The 23,401-nt window shown below is 41.6% G+C and overlaps 1 protein-coding gene across 14 annotated transcripts in view; it reads right to left on the reverse strand.

Annotated features, from left to right (window-relative positions):
• Positions 1 to 1,051: 1,051 nt before the first annotated feature.
• Positions 1,052 to 23,401, reverse strand: part of trpm3 (transient receptor potential cation channel, subfamily M, member 3) — a 144,568-nt gene continuing 122,218 nt past the window's right edge. For 2 of the 14 annotated variants that reach the window (XM_042221173.1, XM_014333677.2), the window contains 12 exons: positions 21,843 to 22,135; positions 20,441 to 20,669; positions 17,390 to 17,557; positions 14,976 to 15,116; positions 13,653 to 13,781; positions 12,815 to 13,066; positions 11,370 to 11,544; positions 10,781 to 10,909; positions 9,007 to 9,157; positions 8,263 to 8,456; positions 7,975 to 8,107; positions 1,052 to 7,658 (listed from right to left, as the gene is read on the reverse strand). In XM_042221173.1, coding sequence (XP_042077107.1) covers positions 6,038 to 7,658; positions 7,975 to 8,107; positions 8,263 to 8,456; positions 9,007 to 9,157; positions 10,781 to 10,909; positions 11,370 to 11,544; positions 12,815 to 13,066; positions 13,653 to 13,781; positions 14,976 to 15,116; positions 17,390 to 17,557; positions 20,441 to 20,669; positions 21,843 to 22,135 — 3,615 coding nt within the window. In that variant the 3' untranslated portion in view covers positions 1,052 to 6,037. Of the gene's footprint in view, positions 7,659 to 7,974; positions 8,108 to 8,262; positions 8,457 to 9,006; positions 9,158 to 10,780; positions 10,910 to 11,369; positions 11,545 to 12,814; positions 13,067 to 13,652; positions 13,782 to 14,975; positions 15,117 to 17,353; positions 17,558 to 20,440; positions 20,670 to 21,842; positions 22,136 to 23,401 lie in introns of all 14 variants that reach the window. The other 12 variants (XM_014333676.2, XM_042221174.1, XM_042221176.1 and 9 more) reach the window with 7 other exon arrangements.

Here is a 23,401-nt window from a genome sequence, read left to right on the forward strand (position 1 = left end):
CCAGCCCACTTAAGTGAAATAAGACCCCTTTAGTTAAAAAGTGCAGGGGGTGGTTCACTTCTGGTCAAAGTTCCTAGAAAATCCTCAGCTTAGGGGCTGCAGGGATTGAGCAATGTGAGCTCTTGACAGTTCTCCCTGACGTGAACTTTGTAGTCAATAGTTGGACACATGTTCTTCCTTGGTTTTGTTTTTCTGTTTACCCACAGAGAGGTATGGCCCTTCGTTTTTATAGGACAGGACTCGGTGTTCTCAAAATATGGGTTTGAACTTTGCCTGGTGACAAACAACACAAATGCATAATTCAGAGGAAGCTTACTGCCCCTCTGCTGCACGGATATATATATATATATATATAGATATAGCTCATATAGATTCATGTGTCTTGTGTTGAATCAATATGAAAAACAAGGATTATGAGGGAGTAGGATTCAAGCCAACTGCACAGAAATAACATAACAATAAGTTCTATTTTCTGCATCACAGAATAAAACTGTACAAGGACTTCTTGCTCTTTTTCCACGATCGCCCCATGCTGGAACTCCGCCCCATTTTGCTCCAGCAGAACCCCCAGATTTCCAGGAACAAAAATCTGGTTGAAACTAGGGTCTTGGCCAGATGAGTGTAGTCTCTGCAGCCACCCTCCCACTCCTCCTGCAGCAGAGCTGTAAACATTTCTGGGGAAGAGGAGGCGCTTCCTCGGCTGCCGCAGTTGCTGCTCCCCGCTTCCTCCTCGCACTAACGTGCAAAGAGTTCAATAGTGCACGGTGCATCTGGGTCATGTTGTTGTGGTGTCTTGTACGGCGATTGCGGCAAAGGTTGTTTTTTTTAAAGCGTGTGAGCGCGTGCGTGTCATGTAACCGAGAGGTGGTGGAGGAGGGCGCGCGCATAATCTCAGTACAAAATGTTCTCTTCCACGTGCGGAGTATGAGCTGACGCACCACTGCTGGCCCTCTCCCTTGTGCTAATATAGGCTACCCCGCCCCTCCCCGGTTTCCAAACACTCACAGCCCGGCGGACTACAGGCACAGCGCGGGCACGGCAGGGAGTGTAAAACCTTCACAGTTAATATGTAAAACCACGTTTGTATAAACCACAGGTGTCATGCAGGCCCTGGCCAATATGACATAAATATATTCAAGTACTCAGTACTCAGCTGATTACTGAAGAATTTCTATTACAGCTGAAGAAAGCGTGTGAAAATCATTTATACTCTGGGACCAGTTCCAGGCTTTGTTTTTATGGCAGTGTAAGAAGTTTTACAAAGGACAGTCAATGCAGGGGTTTGTTGCCATATCTGCAGAACAGCTTGATGTGCTCCAGTGCCTTATGAGCCTTTGTTGCCTTATGTATCCTACAAAGACTTTTTGTTTGTTTGTTTTTTTTTGATTAGTTTCTGCTTAAAACTAGAAGCTTTCAAGGTATTCTTCTGTGGGACCAACTCCCAGTTTGGATTCAGGAGACAGACACTCTGTTTTTAAGGTTACACTTAAAACTTTCCTTTTGACAAAGCTTAGTTAGGGCTGGATCCTGAAGCCTGGGTTCCCTTAAGAGGGTTAAGGGTAACCTGAGCTGCTTTTCTCACTCTACTACTGTAAGTCTTTACAATATCGCCCACCAAACACTGGATGTCGGATAGACGTGCAGATCATGTCTATATTGATCCATCACTTGTCACGCCGATGTCACTTTGCGCAGTGGGCAAGCTCCTTGAGGTGACCGCTGTTGTGATTTAGTGCCATATAAATAAAATTGAGGTGAGATACATCATAAGGGAGTCAAAGATGCTGATGTTCCTGTAGCCGTTTAACTTCAGAGTTTAAATCATTGTCCCAATCAGATATTGAGGTGTTATAATGTGTAGCGAGTGTAGGAACTTTCATTCTTCTTTTCTGAAGAGGGGAGAAAGTCAGTAGAAGCAAGACACAGGTAGGCAAGAGGAAGGTGGGTGTTAATGGTGAAGATGCAAGGAGCAGTGCAGATGGATGCATTTAAATACCTGTGTTAAACCATCCAAAGCAGCTGGTAGTGGTGAGGGCACTCAGTGTGCTGTCATTCATTGCTCGAGTATCCACATGAATTAAAAACAGACAAGACACAAATCTATTTAATTGTTTATTTAACAATGCATGCCAGACATGATCCTATTCACATTGAAGAATACAGATTTGTATTTGCATCCAAATACTCACTACTTTAATTTCATATTATAATCTCTCTCTGTCTTTCTCTCAGTCATCATTACACATCATCTCTGTACACTCTGAGTGGAAGAACTGCATGCATTTAAAGGACATTAAATAAAGTGTGACCAGTAGAGGGATAAGTCCCTTTTAGTTGAACAACATCAGAAGTTATTGCAGAAAAAACATGTGCGTGATACTCTAAAGCTTACGAGTCACAGGTTTCATAGGAGGGAAGCAAATCTGTTGATTATTATTATCACATATGCTCATGATTCCCCAAAACTTTAAGAGACAGTGTAGTAAAATATTTAAAAAATACTGTACATTAAGATTCTGTTGGGTTGTGTTGTGTTGGCATGCCTCCCAGTTATTAGTATCATCTACACTTCCGATTCACACGCAGTTTAATTAAACGCACGTACAAACATACGCACACACGCATGCCTCCTCTCAGTACCTTCCACAACAGTCTCGTCAGCATATCGCAAACACAATCATGTACAAACCTTAACAAGTTTCTACATGCTTCGGACTTGTATGCTCTCTTGTATATGAGGATAAGGAACTTTGAAAAGAGTAAAAGAGAATGTAAGGTCAAATAGCAGGGCATAAACTTTCATTCCAACGCGGTCATTTTGTTTTCTGACTGGCCCTGCAACGACTGAGGTGACCTCTGCCTAGTTAATCCCATCTGCAACAGCTGTGACTCAGCGTGTTTCCATTTGGTTAGACAGAGTTTGGTTTGGTTCAAAATGCAAGAGTCAACTAAGCATGACTGCAAAGACATTCCTCACTTTTGTTTGTACTGTTTGTGTTTTCAACTTTTGTGGTAGAACAAGTTGATCAGGTATGAAGACATTCATGCATTGTATTGCCATTTCTGAACACCTAAACACAAAAATATATAGTTTTTCTATGATCAAAAAGATTCTGGGTTAGACTCATTAAGCACAGTGATTATACTGGACTCTTTCTTTCTTTCTTTCAACGATTAACTTTCCATCTTGCATCACTGGGGTAATGTTGTCCCTGAGCACTGACCTTCATCTTTAAACTATGCTATGACTTTCATATGTGTTGAGGAAATTAAAACTCTCATCTTTTAGGTTTGCCATCCAGCCACTGCACACAATTGGGGTTAACTGCAACTTCTGTTGTGATTACAAGGTTAAAGGGACAATCTCCAGATTCTACCTAGAAAAGTAACTGGTCACGTGGTGTGGCGCTTTGCCCAGGACCACAGTTGTTTAATGTCTTTTGTAGCTCGCAAATTAAGAGACATCACCTGGGGGCTTTTAACAGTCCTGGATCATTAGATTTGGGTAGTACCACATGATTTAATCCAATTCGAGCAAGAAAGACCAGTTACTGCAATGACACCTACTGTTTATATCACATCCTCACCCTCGTTTTCGTGCGCAGGTTTGTTTGTTTTTTTGTCCTCCAAAGCTATTGTTGTCAGTGAGATCTTTTATGTGTTCTGGTGAAGAAATTCAAATAAATACCCATACAAGCAATGATACAGTTTACAGATAACAACAATTCCCCCACTCTGTACATCAGATGTGTCCAAAGAGAACAACAAATGTCTGTGAGAACATAACCACTGATTTTTTGGCCTCTTCACAACAGAAGACAAAGATGAAAAGAGGAAATTCACAGATTTATGAATCACTTCAGTCCCCACATACTCCATCCATGCCCAAAAGGCACCCTAAGTTTGGTATACTGGCAACTATGTATTGCCTTGTCAACATTAGAAAATTCTCATAAGCTGGTTGATAAAACATACAATAAAAACTACTTTAAATACTTTAAATATGATCGAAATGTACATTATATCAGACAAGTCTATATATTTAATAAATAATATAATACATCGTCATTTAGTGCATGTAGATGGTCATCTTTTATTAAATTGAAAAGCTTAATTAGAAAATACTCGACAAAAATATCACTGAGAAGATATAAATATTGATTTTTGTAATTCAAACAGGCATTTACTGCAATTATCAATAAGGAGCAAGAAAATGTCAATAAATAGAATCAATCTCAAAAGAAGAGCAACATGATTAAAACTGAATCATAAGAGTGAGAAAATATAAAAACAAACATTAAAAATCAGTAAGAATTCTATTGATTGAAGCTATTTTGTCTTTACAAAGCTATCGGAAAAAGACATCTTCTTTTTCAGACTTCTTTCTTTACAATAAAAAAAAATGAGAACTTTTTTAAAAACACTGATCTGGCTTTCATCTTTTAATATTAATGACCCTATGTTTCCTCCTTCATGCCGCTTTAAAATGCATGCCTTTCTTAATAAATCTCAGCTAGAATGTGTATACTTGGCAACTCATTCCGAAGCTTTTCCAAATATAAATCAATCAGAAATAAATTCAAGGTCCTTCAATATGATCTGTATGCTTATTTCAACATTTGTTTTAGTATTAGGCAACTGCTTTTTTGTGTGTTTTTTAAAATAAGCCTCTTTTTGCAGTGACCTGCTTTGAATTCAATTAAAAAAAAAAGAATGAAAGGAGAAAAACAAATGGATGACAGTTATTGGATAGATGAAGGACGGATCTGTTAGGTGCAGGCGGATGTAAAAACCGTTTCAAAAATAATGCCACTGCCGAAACCTGAAGGAAGAGGGCTGGGCTACAAGAGAGCTACGATTCTTGGAGTGAAAAGATTTTTGGTGTCAGGTGCGGGCAACTAAGGTTCACATCAGGTTTGCCCAGCAAGTGTTGCTTCTCACACAGGCTCATAACGCCCCCTTGTCCCCATCTATTGCAATTGCACTTGTAAAAGCTCTCTGGAGTCAGGTATAAACTAAGGTATCTCTCCAAGTGATATGTAGGATTTCACTGACCAAGTGTGTGCGCGGATAAACATGAGGATGTCACCATACGCGGAGCGCCTTTCTCTTTCACGCCCTTACATGATGCCTCAGGACAGTGCCTCAAGCACGGCCGCAGGAGATACATGGTGGCATGCCGACTTTTTGACTGCAGTGTGTTCAAATGCTGCTTTGTTTCTGGCAAAGATGAGTGCTTTAGCCGTTTCCTCTCTGATGCTACAATATACAAACAGAAGAGAAAGAAGTGTATCCTTCAAAAATGAAATATTTATTTATTATGTGAAAGATTGAGTACTTAGAGGTAATTTGAAGTGCAGTGAAGTCCAAAGACTTCTGATCTCTTCACAAAGTGGCCAGAAATGTTAGTGTGTTTCTGGGTTGAGTTTATGCGAGTTAGGATTATATGAAGCAGGAAAAATGTATTTGAAGGTAAGGTTTTGCAGTAGTAATGACTCTATGTTGGCAAAAGAGGTGGGTGTCTTTTCTTTCTTTCTCCTCTCCCTTGGCCTCTCAGACTTGACAGTGTCTACCATATAAAGCTGCTAGGAGTAACAGTATACTTTGTGTGTGACTAGTGTGACTGATATGTGATGTAACACAGTGAAAGATGTCTACTTGAAGTAAAGGTGGTGGGTGGAAGACATACAGTACGAATACACCTTCCATTGCCATAACACCAAACTGAGAGTTACTTAGCTACAAGAGGTAAAAACTAGTCTAGATTCATAGCTCTTTGTTTTGACTGGTGTACAGTAGGACCCCTATATCTCCAATCCTTCTCTGCAGATTCATGATTCAGAGTAAAGCTGCCCTTCAATACTGACTATGAATACATTTTTCTAATCTGAGATATAATGCGGGGGAAAAAAACAACCTTAGATCTCGTCCAGATTAGCATCTAAGGGCAACTTCACCCTGCTATCACTTTAGCCCTCGGCCCTCACAATACTCCTCTCTGGTCCTAACAGTGTGCAAGTGCACTTACACATCCTCGTCACGTGTAGTTTTGTCTATCGAAGCTGCGGAAAGCCGACGGAGCTGCCAGCTTCCTCATTGAGAGGCTGTCAGTTTTGGCTGTGTCAGGTCTTGCTCCAGACTTGCTCCTGAGGAAGGGGTTTCTGGTTCCTGCCAGACCCCGCCCCCCAGGCCCAGGCCCCCTGTCTGCCCCCAGACCCGGTCCTCTCTCCATCCTCTCACTCACCGACAGGCTCTTCCGGTGCGGAGGAGCCAGCGTGAGCGAAGGATGGGAGTCGTCTGACGAGCAGCTGTTTGCTCGCTCCAGCTTGGAGAAGGGGGAGCAGAGAGGGGCCCCACTGGGCCCACCTAGGACCCCTAGCCGAGGGGTATCAGGGGGTGGAACCAGGTCATCAGGGTCCTCAGGATCAGACTCTGTGTGACTAAGCTCTGCCTCTCTCTCTGGATGAGAGGAACCAACGTCCGACGGCTTATCAAAGGGGAATGAAGTGGAACCTCCAGGTGACTGCGAGCGTTCTGCAGGGGTGTATGGAGATGAGACGCAGCGTGTATCGATGCAGTCAGTGATGCTGGTGTACTCCGCGGCCTTTACCTGGACTCCGGCCCCAATCCCACCATAACAGCTTCTTGGTGTGAACATGAGGCTGTGTGACTTGACCAGAGGAGGCTCATCCAGGAAACCTGTGCCTGCGGTAGAGAGGTAGCGGCTGCTCTTAGAACGTTCGAGCAGCCCTGCTGAGGGAGGTGGGGATGGTTCCATATCCCAAGGAGGTAAAGTGCTGTCTGGTAAGAGATGTGCTGAGCATAATGACAAATCAGCTGCAGCACTATCATCAAACATAGCTCCAGCAGTTCCGCTGCTGCCTGCACCGCCCTCCGAGTGCCTGTCGCCCAAACCGCTGGTGGCAGCGCTGCTGAACTCCCGGCCTCCAGGCAGCACCGTCTCTATTATATCTGACTGCAGCGAGGAGTCTCTCTGGAGAGGTGGGACCATACGGAGAGGATCTAGAAAGACCTCCGCAGGCCCCACCTCTTCAGACGTTGAGACATAGATATCAATGCAGGATGACGGACGGTGCTGCTGGGAGACCGATAACGTCGCCAGTGGGAGGGGCTTAGACTCCTTGGGGCCGGCAGCTGAGGACACAGATTGTGAGCTGTTGGCTCTGTGGAGACTGAGGGAGCGGTCTTTGAAGAAACTTTCAGCTCTCTCAGCTCTACTTCCCCGTTCAGCAGCACGACCAGCTCCAACATAAAATGAATGACTTCTGGTCCGTGTTGCTATGCCAGTGGGCGAAGGAGGAGACATGGAACCCTCAGCTGTTCCCTCTAGAGCCTCCTGTAGGCGGTAGCAGTTCCCCTCTGTGCTGTTAAAGCTGCTTTGACGGAGAATGTATGCGGCTTCAGGGCACTCAGCCTGGCGGAGTATGTATGCAGAGTCTGTGCAGTCAGACGAAGTCCGAGAACGTGCTTTTTGGACCTCCCCGCGCTCGACACCAGTCATGCGCTCCAGCGCTACAGTAATTCGTCCAATTAGCTCTTCCATTTGGGCCAGACGAATATCAACAGTCTGTAGTGATGCCTTCATGAAGTGTTCCCTCTCATTGACTTCCTCTAAACGCATCGCCATATTCTCCACCCTGACAGAGGAGACAGAAATGAGAGAAAAACATCATAAGAGCACTGGAGGGGGTAGAGTAGAGAGGCGAAAACAGTGTGTGTTCTTAGCTACACATTTCTGTACGCCGAAGGAAATTCTAAATTCACTTTTGTGTTATCAGATTGATCAGCTTCTTTTCTCTCTTTGCCCTTAGTTTCTTTTGCTAGAGTGCGCTGAGCTCTCTTGGCCATTGTACAGAAAAAGAAAAATGGAAATGAGTATTGAAATATGTTCTATATTTCCATTGTTTGATGGTTTTAATGCGGACACTGATTTTAAGTGCAGCCATGTCTGACCTTTCAGAAGTGACTCTGATTCTCTCATCATTGGAGGAGTGGAATCTGTCATCTTTCTCTCTGAAGTACTCCTCTATACACTGCTCCTCAAAATCATGGACTTTCTTCAGTTCGTCTTCTGTGATGAAAAGCTCTGTGGATGAAAGGGATTGAGTGTGTTAACGCTAACTATTCAGAAATACTGAAGAGATTTCTTTTTTCGTAAACAGACACTTTTATTGCACTAAAATGGAATAAATGTAACAAGTTCTATTACAAAAAGCTTCTTATTGTATGTGTGCAACTCACTCAGTCCATAGTCCCTTTCATCGTCATCATGCTTGCGCCATCGACAACACAGGTGCTTGAGGACCATAGTTATGTGGCTGAATATGATGAGAGGTGGAGGAAGGACCGGACGTTCATGGAAGGTCATAATGAGCTGGTAGCGCTGAAATTTCCACACCTGGTTGGAGATGGACTTGACCTCGAAGAATGTATTACTACAGACAATCACAGACAGAGACGCCATACAAGCCGAGAAAGATTACATCTGCTGTAAGCTAAAATAAACCGAATCAAGAGAGTTTTGAGGAGAAAATCTGACTAAACCTTCAGTTTAACTGTTGTGTCTTATATTGTCTGCTTTTTTTTGTAATAACACTAATGCAGAGAAGAGGACGACTGCATTTGCTTCATTGATTATATAAAAGAGCAGCAACCGACCATTAGTCTGATAATGTCCATGTGGAAAAACCACCATCCCATTATGATACTATAATTAGCTACCAGCCTCAGTGCCCAAATAAAAGTTACATGTGATGCCATTTTTTTGAATATGAGGGAAAAAAACATCAATAAAAACAATTTAATATTGCTAAGATGAATCCTCATCTTTGTCATCCTTTCTTATGAGAGCTAGAGGACAAGAATAAATAATTTCTGCCTTCATGCAGCCAAAAATAACTGAGTTTTGTGCTTCGCTGCATTTCTAAAACACTGCGGTGTCTACTTAAAGTGCAAAAGCTAAAACTATTGGAGGGTTTTACGTACTTGAACACAGCAATGAGCAGGTTAACCAGGAGTATGTTGGCCACCAGCAGATAGCAGGCCATGATCGCTGGAACAATCCAGGCACCCGTCTTGCACGGAGGCAGAGCCACCACCACACCGTCCTCTGTAGTGATGTTCTGCCCACAGGGGGCTGCGCATCACCACAAAATAAATACAAAAAAGCGAACAAGTTACTAGAAGGCAAACTATATCTTTAGATAAAGACATCCATTCATCATTAATAATATTTCAGAAGAATGTTTTGCACGAAAAATAAATGAAATACATGCAGACACATAATAACAGATAACAAACAGACGATGCTGTATATAATCAGAATTAAAATAAAGCAAAACTAAGAAAATTGAAGAAACTATCAAACATTCAAATGTATACTCGATCAACTAAAAGAGACAAGCAGACCTCAAAAAATATATATATATATTTTTAAAAAATGCACTTTTCCTTATTTTGCAAACAAACAAGAAGCATAATTCATCATTATGCTTCTTTTCTTAAAGTGGCGGTAGGAGAGAGTGGAAATCATAATGGTAGGGGTTTATGTACACAGATGTGCATCTGATAACAAAATACACACATACACAGAAAAAAAAACACATTTGTCATGTGTCACCACAGTTTGCGTTTACAATATATTTAAACATGTCGTCCGTGTTTAAAATATATTGTCACATATGCGAGCCATAGCTTCATTCAGCAATGGTTGACTGTTCTGAATCATTTGAGATGTATTTAGAATGTTTTTTCCATCTGTGATGGTTCAGTTGCTGTGGCTTATCTGGGGAACATTCAGCATTTGTTGTTGGTTTGTTTGCTTTTGAGATTCATTCTACTCATACTCATCATTGCTTGGTGCTCAATTGTTTCACGCAATGCAGCCCAAAGACAGAGAACTGAAGTAATTTTTCCATTTAATTATTTTTAACCTTCCAAAAAATTTGGATTTAAAAACTCTGACAACTGAACCACTTGAAAAAACAGATTATAGATGATGAGAGGTGGTTAATAAATATGTTGTGGTGCTGATGTGTGGATGCTTTTGTTTTTATTCCTGCGTGATGTTGTATTAGCTTTTGAGTCTCAGTGCTTAGTCACGTTAAATGTCGGATTTATCGGCTGAAATATTTCTCCAATGTTGCAATTGCTTCGGTGAGAAGCTGAGCCGGCGTAAGGGGAGGGTGACATGGTTTAATGTGACAGATGGAGTTGTCATGGCAGGGTCACTTCTTCAAATGGGACGAATTAAAAATCGAATAACAACGAGAGGATAAGAAACATCAACGGAATATCAAATTTTAAACTTTGATATTTCCTCCTGATGTGAAAGCCTGCCAAAAACAAAGACCAGACACATTTGAATAGTGCTGCTGCCATGTAACATTACCATTTGCCAGCCAGTGCAAAAATTTGTGAGTCTAAAGTTGCTTGCAGGATATGGCCTTAGGTCAAGCTACTAGTTGTCTCAATAAAAGATCTGGAGAAGACTGATAGTGTCAGGGAATCAGGAGTTTTGGATTCTTTTAAAATCCGCTCTGTTATTTGTAGAAAACACTGCTGATATTCAGTAGCTGACCCAAGATGCCAACACATGAGGGCAACTTCAGCCTTAGAGCATGGAGCTGCATGCACACTTTTGTATCAAGTGGTCCTCTAGTGGTAGCAGTGGGCATGACATGGCATTAATGTGACGATGATGAAGGAGAGGTGGGAGAGGTAGATGTGGTTAAATTAAGTTCTATAGCTATAGATTTACTGGGATTTTGACTGCATTGGGCAATGTGGGATGGACCATTATTACGCCAGGTTCCATGAGTGCGTAAGTAATTTTCGACCAGCCAGAGTTTTTCATTCAGCCTTTGCTGTACCTTCCTACTATGCATATCTGAAACAAAGAATGAAAACATTATTTCAGATCTCTTCTCTTTGGGCCACTCCTCACATTCTGTACACACCACCAAATATTACCACACAAAAAGATAAGAACGGAGCAGCACACAAAACGCACTCTCACTCTCTGGACATTTCCACATACACACTTCTCACAGTCTATTTATAATTTATTGAGTCAGAATGTCACTCTCTCTACATGACTGCAGATGCAATTAGTCTCCGAGGAAAACAGTTTTATTATGTATGTGTTACACACACACACTCACACACATGCGCGCGCACATAAACATCTTCAAGTAATAGTTCAAGCTGTGAAGAAATGAGTGAAAATGAAATCTAATTTCATACTGAGACTGGTGTTTTCAGTAATACTGCTTCCGTCATTCCTCCCTCCTTCCTCCTTACAAAAACGCATTTTGTCTAACAGCTTACACTCTCGCCCCTGAACTTACGGTCAATCTGGTCGGCAAACACCTCTCCGTAGATCATCCAGTAAGGCATGAAGAAGATGTTCCTGGCTAGCATCCAGGATGGGTCTTCGTTAGGGTTGAGAATGGCTTGACGTGCCACCCCAAAACTCATCAGCACCACCAACATGATGATCACAAAATACATCATGTCGATCATCTGACAGAGGGAGAGAGGAAGAGGAGAAGGGAAGAGGTGAGTGGTTAAAGGAAAGAGAAAACGAGGACAGGATATTTTGAAAATAATGACACTGGATGGGGAAATAGGTAATGAGCGGTGTCTGTCACTGCAGGAAAATCAGTTGGTCTGCATTTGCATTTTTTGATTAGTATTCTTCCCAGTGTAAGTTGGTCAACTGAAATTTAATTTAACTTGTTTTGGAACGAAGCCTGAAGTCAATATTTAAAATGCATTTAATTTAGAGCAATCTCTGAGCACTTTCAGGGCTGAAGGGGACACTCTCCCTTTGGGCTTATTTATCCTTCGAACACTTTTGTGCATTTTTTTGATGCACTCAGACTGTCGCTCATCTTGCATTCAGATACCCTGTTAAAGCAAACTTGGAGCTACAGCTGTCACCAAAGTTGTTATTACTAAAAAGAAAGAAAAGTGCAAGGCACACTAATAAGCAGAATAAAGCATCAAAACTAGTAAGAACACAGTTGATACTTTTGGCTGTAACTACAATGCAATTTTTACATTTCTTTATTAGCTTTATTAGCCTGCATAGATAAGTGCTTGGCACCAAAAGATGGTTAAACCTGAGCCCAAGTAAAAGCAATGGCGGTGTAATTAAAAGAAATGACTCAATTACTCAGATAATAAGATAAATCTAAAAAGATTTATATTAAATTAGGTGAAACACACTCATTTGTTTTTACTGTATGTGGACAGGAAGTGCTTGCATGTGTAGTCAGTCCCCTGAGGCTTGTTCAGAGCCAGAAAAAAACCCTGTTTATGCCTGTGAACAACGTTGACTTCAAACCTGCTCATCACATATGCAAATTATTTGAGTAAATCACTGTCAATTTAAGTAACTCTAACTAACTGCTGATTTTCATATCAAAGAGTCTGCGTCCAGCGGTAAACAGGGACATGCCCAGGACGGTCGAGGATCAGAAAGATACAGAACTGGCTCTTTGATCCCCCTCCCCCCGTTGTTTTATCTCCATGTCTGTATCGGCTCTGATCTTGAGCTCTCTACGATCAAACAATAAAGTTAAGAAGCTTGTTTACCGCTTACAGATTAAACCTTTGCAATCATCAAACTCAGGTAGCCGTTACAGTCAGTATAGATCATGTTGGGCAAAGTCAGAGGGTAAACAGATAGAAATGAAGGCCAGATAATGGAAGGAAAATATGAAAAATACTGCAGATTATAATAGGGATGCCTAAACACACAGAGTTGACTTCCCCTGCCTCTTCTCACCATCTTGCCGATCATCATCACATAGGGACCCAGGTACTTGTTGACTCCGAAGATGTCGAGCAGCCGGATGTACCAATAGATGATGTTGACACAGTAAATCACCCGTCCATAACTCATGAGCGGTGGCTCCTGGAGACGCAGCACCATGCCGACAGAGAATATGAGGATGGCCATGAGGTCTGTGATGTTCCAGTACTCCTGAAGCCACACCTTCACCTTCTGTAACAACTTTCCCGGCTCAGACATCAGGATCTAAACAGCGATCAGAGGAAAATGAACAGAAATGTGGATGCTGTAATGCAGAGATGACAGAAAATGGCATTAATTAAATACAGACGTTAAAGGGTAAAATAAACAGTGACCCTAAAAAGTGACAAAAATAGCACAACAGAAAAATGCACTCTATCACAACCACCATAAGAGGGCAGCATGAGTTCACCTATCGGAGAATCTAACAGCTCAGAATGAGCTGACACAATGATGAATGCATTTCATATACTTACAGTAAAAACAAAGCCACAGAGGATGAACATAATATGGCCACATACCTTTATATTCTATTCACTTTACTCTTTTGCTTTCATGGTTTTCCCATTTCTGTGGCCTGCCTGCATCTCCACTACCAAACACTCTTTTACATCTATTTCTCTGATATATGTACATTTTACCTATTTGCTATGAGACTTAGATGATATGGACATCATGATTAGCCTTTGCCCTCCACCACTGAACTCACTAAATAAGCTGTCGGAGACACTTTGGGTCTTCAGTTGGCTGGCCGGTAGGGAAGACTTGCTTAGAGAGGTCACTACAGGTCTACATTTATAGTCTATTGTACCTCTCTCATCTTCTCTATGCCATTGGTGAAGATGTAAGCGATAACAATCCACTCTTGAGGAGAAGGCCACAAGTCCATCTTGACCAGGACAATGTAGTTGAACAGCATCAGGTAGCCCACATATGCCATCTGCATAGTGATGCAACAGCAGAGAAAAATCAGCATGGTTATGAGTTTGTGCGCTTCAGACACATTAGTAAACTTTACACGAATGAAGATCAATTATCTCACTGCAAACAGATTCAGTGAAAGGGGGTTTGCCCAAATTAAACACATATTGAGTGAAGTCCTGACCCTCATTGCAACTCCCATTAATGCAGTTTTCAGGCTTTGATAAAAGATATTTGGGGTCAAGGTACCTCCATTATGTGTCTCCTGAATCTTTTAAAAAACATGTTGGCTTTCTGGTTTATACGCATATTTTTTTCCATCTGCAAAACAAGCATTCTACCAATGTTCATTCTACACATGCACATTTGCTTCACACAATAGCTAATTATTAAACCTGGACAGCACACATCAGGTCATAGGTATAAATCTAAATTGGGAACAAGACTAAAAACTCCATTTTTGGCTCAGAGAACACATCTGCAATAGTTGAAAGGCACCACAGAGTATTTCTCTTTAACCCGAAGGGCAGAAAGGAGAAGTGGGGTAAGACGGTGGGGGGTGGAGAAGAGAAGGAGAGCGAATAGCCAGAGAGAGGAAAACAGGAGGAAACAAAGAGCAGTGAAAATATTTTCTCTGCATAAATAAACAGCGAAATCCCTGCCGGTGCTAAAGAGATGTTTTCACTGGGCAAGCAAATTGAGGCAACCCAAGATAGGTTAAGGAAAAATAATAAATGAGCCAGAATCAAACAAAGCACACACGCTCATAGGCAGATACTGTACCACACAAGCTATACATAAACAGTTACAGATTCTACATCTAAGCTGCTCTATTAAAACAGATAATTGAAAAATCCAAAGCTTAATTTAATATTTATATATTGTAGTAGTTAATCTAGTGGCAATAGCCCAGAAACTTTAGTCAATATTCACACTGTCAATAAAAAGCCTTCTTGTGTGATTCAATTCCTTACCCACCCTCATCCTCCTATACTTTTCTCTTAATGCTGCTTCCATCAGCCTCCAGATCTACTTCATACTATACTTTCCCACACCGTCAAGCCAGGCAATGTCAGGTTGGAACGGGAGGTTAATGACAATGGAGGCAGCGTGAAAGTAGAGGCTTTTGATGCTGTTGCAGAAATACAGTAAGCAGTGACAGTAGCAACAGGAAGCAGAGCATGTAGGTGGTGCTGCTGAAACTGACACTGACCGTATGGAACCAGAACTTGACAATTGGTGCATTGTAGAACTCGTATATCTTGCGTCCCATGGGGATAAGGCGGTGGCGGTTCTGAACCTCCTCAACATCCTTCTTTCTGGATGTCTCTGTGGTTACTTTGCCCAGCATTGCCTGGGCGAATGCAAACCCCACATGGAGCGAGGGAGGAAGGAGTGAGAGGTGTGAGGATTTAAAGTATGGAGAGTGTGGGAAGAGGGAAATGTGATGGATGGGAAAGGTGGGGGAGGAGGAGTCGGTAGAGATGCAGAGGAAAGATGGATAGGAGGATGAGTATTTGGGATGGAGGAGGAAGAGTTGAATAACAGAGAAAAGGGAGAAGGGGGGAGAGGGTTAAATTATGGGCTACAGCACTTTTTTAATATCATAATTAAAGAAGCAAGCACAAGCAATGCAATCATTCCAAAATGTGAAATGTGTGTTTGAGGTGGAGTTTGGGTGAAGGCTGGAAGGCTGGTAACAGAGTATTACGCAGACATGGACACTCATGGATTGTGTCTCAGACAACAATTAGGAGGCAAAAAAGAGACAAGGTACTGACAGGAAGAAGACAGAAAAAAGGAAAGATAAGACATAGATATCTCACTTCAATCTGTGACACATTTCCTTATCCATGAGAGAGGGTTCGGAGCCCACTTTTTTATGGGTCATGGTCTTAATGTCAAAGCAACACCAGACCTCTGAGAGGAATTGTATTCTAAGTCAACAAGCGTAACAGACCTGGGCAACGTTTAAAGTTTTAAAGCTGGTCTAAATGGTTCAAATATGCAATGAGGAGTCGGTGTACATCCCAGGGCTTTGAATAGGTAGACTCGTCATAAAAACCACCTCTATGAAATTAGAAGAAAAGGAGCACTTTTAGTAAGAACTAGAGGATTTCTATTTTGTTTTATGCCCCAAATATGTGAAACATATAGAGCTAAAGTTTTCTCCAAGGCACACACAGACAGGGCCTTCAGGATGAACAAATTCAGACGCCAGTGTGTAAACCACACCATGCCTTAACTGCACTAAACATGCATTTTAGCTATCAGACAGGCTTTTACATCCATTACAGTGTGTTCTATGCCAAGCATCTGATCATCATATCATGAAAATACAATCTCCCTCTGTGGTGTAGCAGTCCGTGTATATATGTATGAATCTTTGTGTGATTCATAAGTAAGTGACGCTGCATTTGTGCAGTCAGAAGCCAGGGCAACAGGAAGGGGCTCTTTACAAGTACATCCTCTAGCAGCGGGGAATCTTTGTTTAACGCCAGAGTGCCTCAAGGACTGCAAGTGTAAAAAAAAGACCCGTTTCGTGAATGTTTGCACTGGCTTGCTGGCTTGCTCAATGCAAGATGGAAAATATGCACAGTGGTGCTGGAAGGCATTCAACTTCAGCTCAGCCGCTTCACGCGACGGCTACGGATTCAGTTCGTGCATTGAAATTGATTTTCAAATTCCAGTCTTCATTCGAACACACAAGCTGGATCCTGGCATCGTCGCTAGAACTGACCTGGACTGAAATGGAGCGAGTTCTAATTCTTTGGTACTTTTTGTGTCTATGCAGATGGACCAACTCTTCTGCTGTGAGCTGGGAGAAGGTGCTCAGACTTTGCATGATTTAAGCTCTGCAGCAGCAGGCGGACATGGTTATATAATGCAAAAGCCTGGGCCTCCCATGCTCAGCAGCCGCCATGCTGAGTGGTATGCTGCAGCAAGCCATCACTGATGGTAGAGAGTGAGGGGAAGCAATTGGCTAGCATACAGTACTGTACCTCAATCAGACCTGAGCTTGAAGAAAAAGGGAAAAAGAGAGAAAGAACCAGAGAGGGAGAGAAAGAGCGAGGGGGAAAGAGGGAGGGAGAGATTTGCAGGAAAAAAGATAGAAAGCAAAAGTAATAAAGAAGCAAAGAGAGAGCTGGGCTGAGAATGAGAGAGAAGGGAAGGGGGGTGGGTGAGAGAGAAACAGAGGAGAAGATAGACGGAAAGAGAAAGATACACGAGGGAACCCACAAGCGGCGACAGACTGAGACGCTACAACTCCACAATCATGTCTTTGCTGAGACGATGAGAAACAGAAAGGCCAATTTGGCAGGAAGTGTCCAGCTGGCCAGAATAGGGAAACAAATATGTGTGCGTGGAGAACTGTGTGCATATATCCGTGTCTGAGTGTGTGTAGCGTCATCTCATTGTGGACAGCACCAACATTGTTTAAAAACTTGCCCACAAGAGATATTTACAAAAGGAAACAGTGTCAGGGTTGGGTGCAGTTTTAAGATCGAACAAAGCGTGTGTGTTTGTGTGTGCATGGTCTGAATATGTGTATCGATTCTGACTATGCAGGGCTGAGGTGGGTTCTCTCACCACGGAGTTGTACTGCGTCTCACAGTAAGATCTTACTGTGAACTCCATGTCTTCCTCCTCCTTCTCCTTCACTGGTTTTTCAGGCTCCTCCTCCTCCTTTTCCTGCAGGTAGGCCTCCTGATCCTGGGGCATGTAGGACATCTCGTCCTTGTTCTTGAATTCCAGACTCAGGATCGATGGTGGGAGCAGCAGCCCTAATATTACCTGTGTGATCAAATGAGGGAGACAGGAAGTGGATGTGGAGGGAAAAGCTGGAAGTGACAAATCACAGAGTGTTATGCTATAGTTTCATGAGAGGCGCCATGGAAATTAGGACACAAAGACTCTGGAGCAAAAAAACCTTCAAAATCGCTCTATTTTACACATGTGAACCTCACATAATAAAGCATTTGCTCTCACGAACACCTCCCAATCCTGTCCTGACCTGCTTTTAGCTGAATGACAAAGCTGTGGTATTTACAACAGCTAGTCTAACGGTGGAGGTCAATTATAAAGGCATTAGACAAGGACATGCAGCAAGAATCCTGTGCTGCCAAGATGGATGACGGGGACACACGCATCTCGAGCGGCTATTAAAAAAAATGGCAGCTGTGCTGTAAACACTTCAGCAGCTAATAGGCAAGCAAGAGCAAGTCAAACGTGATCACAGTGGGAAGTAAAGAATAAGAGAAAAAGATGAAAATCAGGGTAATGAGTTATCTTTTTTTTGGCACGGTGGTTAGCACTGTTGCCGCACAGCAAGAAGGTCCTGAGTTCAATTCTACCATCAGGCCGGGGTCTTTCTGTGTGGAGTTTGCATGTTCTCCCCGTGTTTGCGTGGGTTCCCTCCGGGTACTCCGGCTTCCTCCCACCGTCCAAAGACATGCAACTTGTGGGGATAGGTTAATTGAATAATCCAAATTGCCACTAGGTGTGAATGTGCGAGTGAATGTGAGTGTGAATGGTTGTCTGTCCCTATGTGTTAGCCCTGCGACAGACTGGCGACCTGTCCAGGGTGTACCCTGCCTCTCGCCCAATGACTGCTGGGATAGGCTCCAGCGCCCCCCGCGACCCTGAAAAGGACAAGCGGAAGCGAATGGATGGATGAGTTATCTTTTTCTTAAGAGTGAATTTTTATTTTTTGTTTTTTTCGTCATAAATATGTTAAGGGCTAAGATTAAAAATGGATTCAATAATTTACCAAAATAGCTGTCAGTAAAGTTAGATGGTTAGATGAGTAGCATGGATTAAATATAGAATATGAAAAGGATCACAGTAAATCAGGTAGTATCCCCGATTTTATGAGGGTGTTTAAGGCAACCGCACCATTACTTACTGATGTATAAGGTAAGTAAGTAAAGTCTGTTTCTATAGCATGTTTAAAACCAAAGTGCTTCACAGTAAAAAAGAAAAAGAAAGCAGTGTACAGCTTACAGTCCACTGAAATCTTTCCAGTTTCCAATTGTAATATAAATACATTCAAAAGCTGTGCACACGGATGATTATGACAACATTTTTAACAATGATACTCTCCGTATTTCACAAACTCCTTGATGCATCTCGGTTTGTTTGTTTTTTCCACTTTTTCTTCTTTCTGTCTTACTGCTCCAGTGAGTTTGCCTTAGTAGGGCTCTCTCTATCTCTCTTTTGCGCTCTCTCTCTCTCGCTCTCCTGCAAAGGCCAAATCACACTTAAAGCACTTGCAGTATCCTCTCGCTCTGAGATGCTAGAAAGCCGGACCCATCACTCCCCTCGCTCGGTGTATGAATGAGTGTGATCTCAGCCTCAGCAAATCCCAGTGCAACTCTTCAGCATAAATAAGTCTAACCTCTGAACTGAGCAGCTCCCTGCCTATCACTCTACCACCAGATGTCTTGGAGACCCACATGAGCAAATATTGCTCTAATCTTAACCACCAGTCTTAACTAAAAGCTTTTCCTTGACTTAAAAGGGGTGTTCACCGCATGAGCGTCAATGTAAAATACATTGCACTCTGTTTCAAGGGGTTTTTTTGTGACTAAATTAAGGTCAGTTCTCCCGTCCCCTCTGACCTAAAAAGATGGCTTTGAAGGCTTATACTAATTAAGTTGTGGCAGAAGTTCAGCCAGCAGTCCGGCACTGATCACACTGACAGTGTCGAGCTTATTATTGTCCAATAAACCTCTTTTCTCTGGATGGCCATTCCTCCCACCATCACAAGCAACCTTGACTGGGTTGATCTTTAAGTACAGTACATCATTTCACCTACATAAACTCACCCTAAGATGTTAATCTGCTATGAAATAGTGTCGCTGGTCACCCTGGAAGACCAAAGTGACTGAGAACACGAACATTTGATATTACATAATTTTCTGGTATTAACCAATCCAGGTGTAGGTTCAGATTTGTCCATCTGATAAGTAATAGTAATAGTAAGTCTGTGCTAAACTGAGAGGCAGGTGTGGATAGCGTACTCTTTTTACCGCCAGTGGTGACCTGCCTACTCCTCACAGTCCAGCACGCACTCTAAATCCTGAACAATGACTCATCATAGCCCCTTCAGGTGTTCCTCATTTGACCTTTTTAATTCCCCGTGAACAGAACTTTCTGGATTAGGTTAATTTTTCACTCGTATGGTTTAGGCCAATTGTATGTAGTGAGGATAAACATGCACACAGCGTGCACGAGATGAAACAAGGACATAACTACATTATTGTATATTATGTCCTCATTATAGACTTCCTCCACTTCCACTTGCACACATCTTCTGCAGCCTATAACTCATAAGAGATATTCAAGAGTTTAAAAAATCTCTGAAGCATGACCAAGCTACGTACAGATTATCCATCTTTTAGCTGAAAAATATGCATGCCAGCACTCTGACAGACAAGCTACATCATGGAAATACTGCTTTTAAATTACTTGAAAGTTTATATTTTATGTGCTATGCTGACTACAGGTAGGTTTTACTTCTTACGCAGGTGTATCACCTACAGAGTAACTGATAGGTATCTCGTTACTTTACAGGCAGTCTGAGGGGATACAACCATGAATCTCTTACACTAGAGAAGGACATTGCTTTTAAATGCACAGACTCTTCTACTCAACCATCTACCCGACGTGTACTACCTTCAGCCCTGAGTTCTTGCGCATGCGCAGGCGCCCCATCCACATGTCGGTCAGCAGCATCTGACTGCAGGTGTGAGCGATGAAATCTCTATGTTTGGCTGCTACAGCCAGCTGCAGGCAGGTGGCATTGCTCCAGTTCTTCAGCTCGTATGTCAGCAGCTTCATGGCCATCTGCTCATCCTGTTTATAGGACTGGTCTAGGAGCTCCACAGCCAGCTGGCCAAACTCTCTGGGAAAATATATAAAGTATGTATACAAGCACACTGAGTCATGAATCAAGACAGCAATATACTTTGCCTAAAAGTGAAAATGTTATTCAACTGGTCATAACACTGCTGGCCATCTGGCCCCAAGTCTGAGGGTATTATGGAATTAAAACACATGTACAAACATAAAAACTGTGCGGTGTGAATTGGTTACAAGGTGAATGTTTAGATGACTTACAAGGATAATATTAAATGCAACATATCTTTGATAAATGAAAGAAATATGATGTGGCCAACACAAATATATGCAGAAACACAACAGTTTTCTCAGATGTTCAAAGCAACATCTGTACCAGTACCATCGCTTATATCAAATTTTTAATTGGGTTCCAAAATCCTACACAATACTTTTCTCATACTTTCATTTCAGGACATTAATTTTTTACAGCATCACATTCAATTATGAACAAATTTTTCATATATATATTAGTATATAATATATGGTTAATATATGTGTCTGTTAATATAATATTAGGGTAGTGCGTTGTGATAATAAATAATATATTATATCTAATATATATATATATATATATATATATATATATAGCAGCATTAGTGGCTTCACATACATACAATGGATGGATAAAAAATGTTTAGTTCATAATTTAATATGATCATGAATATGATTGAATATGACGCAGAATATGATACAAACTCACTCAGGAATCCAAATATTGTCTGGAAAGTTAACTCCAAATATGTCAATTACAAGGTTATCTTTTCAAATGTGTGTGTTCATCTCAGGCATTACCTCAATCTCACATGCCCATCCTTAACTAATGGTGATGCATGTTATTAGATCTTTTTATGTGCGTCACTTACATCCCATGAGAGCTAGTCTGAAACAGGTCAGTTTGTATGAGGGAAGGTATGTGTGTATGTACATCCACCTACATATACTGATGTATGAGGTAGACACTCCTGTCTGGACTCTTAGCTCAGCGTTACATTAATCATTTACAGCATGTTCCCATGTCTTCCAGCTCTTCTAAGTACTATAATATACATTATTTATATATAAAACTATACTTGAATATCCTGTTTAAACCGAATAAGCTGGCAGAGGGAGGGAAAGATAAAGAGTGAGCCAGATGGAGAGAGATTGGGATAACATGAAAATATATCATGTCACCCACCGAGAGTTGTGGTTTAGTTCCTGGGAGATGTCATCCACCATGTCGTTCTCAGATGCTTCGTGTGCCATGGCCTTACAAAGCTTACATGCCACCAAGGCTTTGGCCATGGCCTCTTCACCATGCTGCCAAAAGAACAGCGCCATCTTCTGACGTTTCATGAGCACAGCCCACACCATCAGCTCGTGGAAGGGGAAAGGGAAGTGGTTGATTTCTGGGTCGTCCAAATCGATGTCTACCTCTTCCTCTCGTTTACGTGTCGTCTTCTGACGACCTCTTCGGATTGGCATGTCATCCTAGTGGGGAAACAGAAGCATCTGTATAAAAGTATTTCTCAGGGATTTTTCAGATCTTTTCTGTATAGAAGGAAAACATTATGCATATATGTGGTTTGGATTGTAAATACTGATCACAAGTGTCAGCCAAGAAATTTGACAGTTTTACATGATGTAAACCTCTGAAGAACACTTTGGTTCGACTGCATCTAGACGCCTAAACTGATCTTCTATAAATGCTTGGAAAGTCATATTTTGAAGAGACAAGCTAGAGCACAATGTGCCAAATACTAAACAATCTAGATAACGCAGAGCGGGTATGGGCTCATGTACATCTCCGCAAGATTTTAAACATAATTTAACTTCTTTATAATATAGTTTCAGTTCAATTAATAGCAAAAAACCTTACAAGAGGTAAATTTATTGGCTTTTCACCAAGTTGACTCTCTGTCTCTGGAGACATAGCTGCTGCCAGTCAGTCATTAAATGACATAATTTCACATTTAGACTGTTGAAAACCGCTAAATCCATTTGAAAAATAACTTTCAGTGCAAGAGATCAGCTGGACATAAAAGATTGCAGAGCAGTAAAATATTCAGCAATTACAGATAGTGACAAATATCTGGTATAAGCTAGCAAATTTCAGTGATATTCAGAAATGAAATTATCGCAATGCTTGAAATGATTGCAAGTATTACAAAAGAAACCCTTCAGGGTTCACAGCTGTCACCCTTTAACAGCAGTATTTCTGACATACATACTGGCTAGATGATAAATAGGCTTTTTGAAGATAGAAAGGTAATGGCGTGGCAAAAACAACAGAGAACACACATCGACACATGGGGGATAAATTCACAACATACAGAAAAACAAAGGAATGTTTGTTCCATGCGTATAAATACCTCCGAGGAACAGTGCTTTGTGAAGCTTTAAGAAATTACACCACACACCACATGAATGTGATCAGGTCATCCATAGCTTATTCAGCTGAATACAGCAGGACTGCTTTGAAATGCACTGCAAGATATATATGCATTTAAACTGTCTGGAGCATGAGTCTCCAGCTTTTTAAAAAGTCCATAAATCTGAGAAAAAGCTGTAAACCAAAATGACTTTGTTTTGTTTTATTGGCTGTTTGTGTGAAAAGCACTCAGCTGACTCAGAAATGTATAAAACTAACCAGCAAAATAGATTAAATATACATCTAGAGCTTCCCTTCATCTACTGAGAGGCACACGGCACACATGAGCACACTTATTTAGATGAGTAAACTGTAGATCAGTTAAG

Source organism: Haplochromis burtoni, unplaced genomic scaffold (assembly GCF_018398535.1).
Source record: "Haplochromis burtoni strain Fernald_Lab_line unplaced genomic scaffold, NCSU_Asbu1 Contig_62, whole genome shotgun sequence".
In the NCBI taxonomy this organism is placed as follows: Eukaryota; Metazoa; Chordata; class Actinopteri; order Cichliformes; family Cichlidae; genus Haplochromis; species Haplochromis burtoni.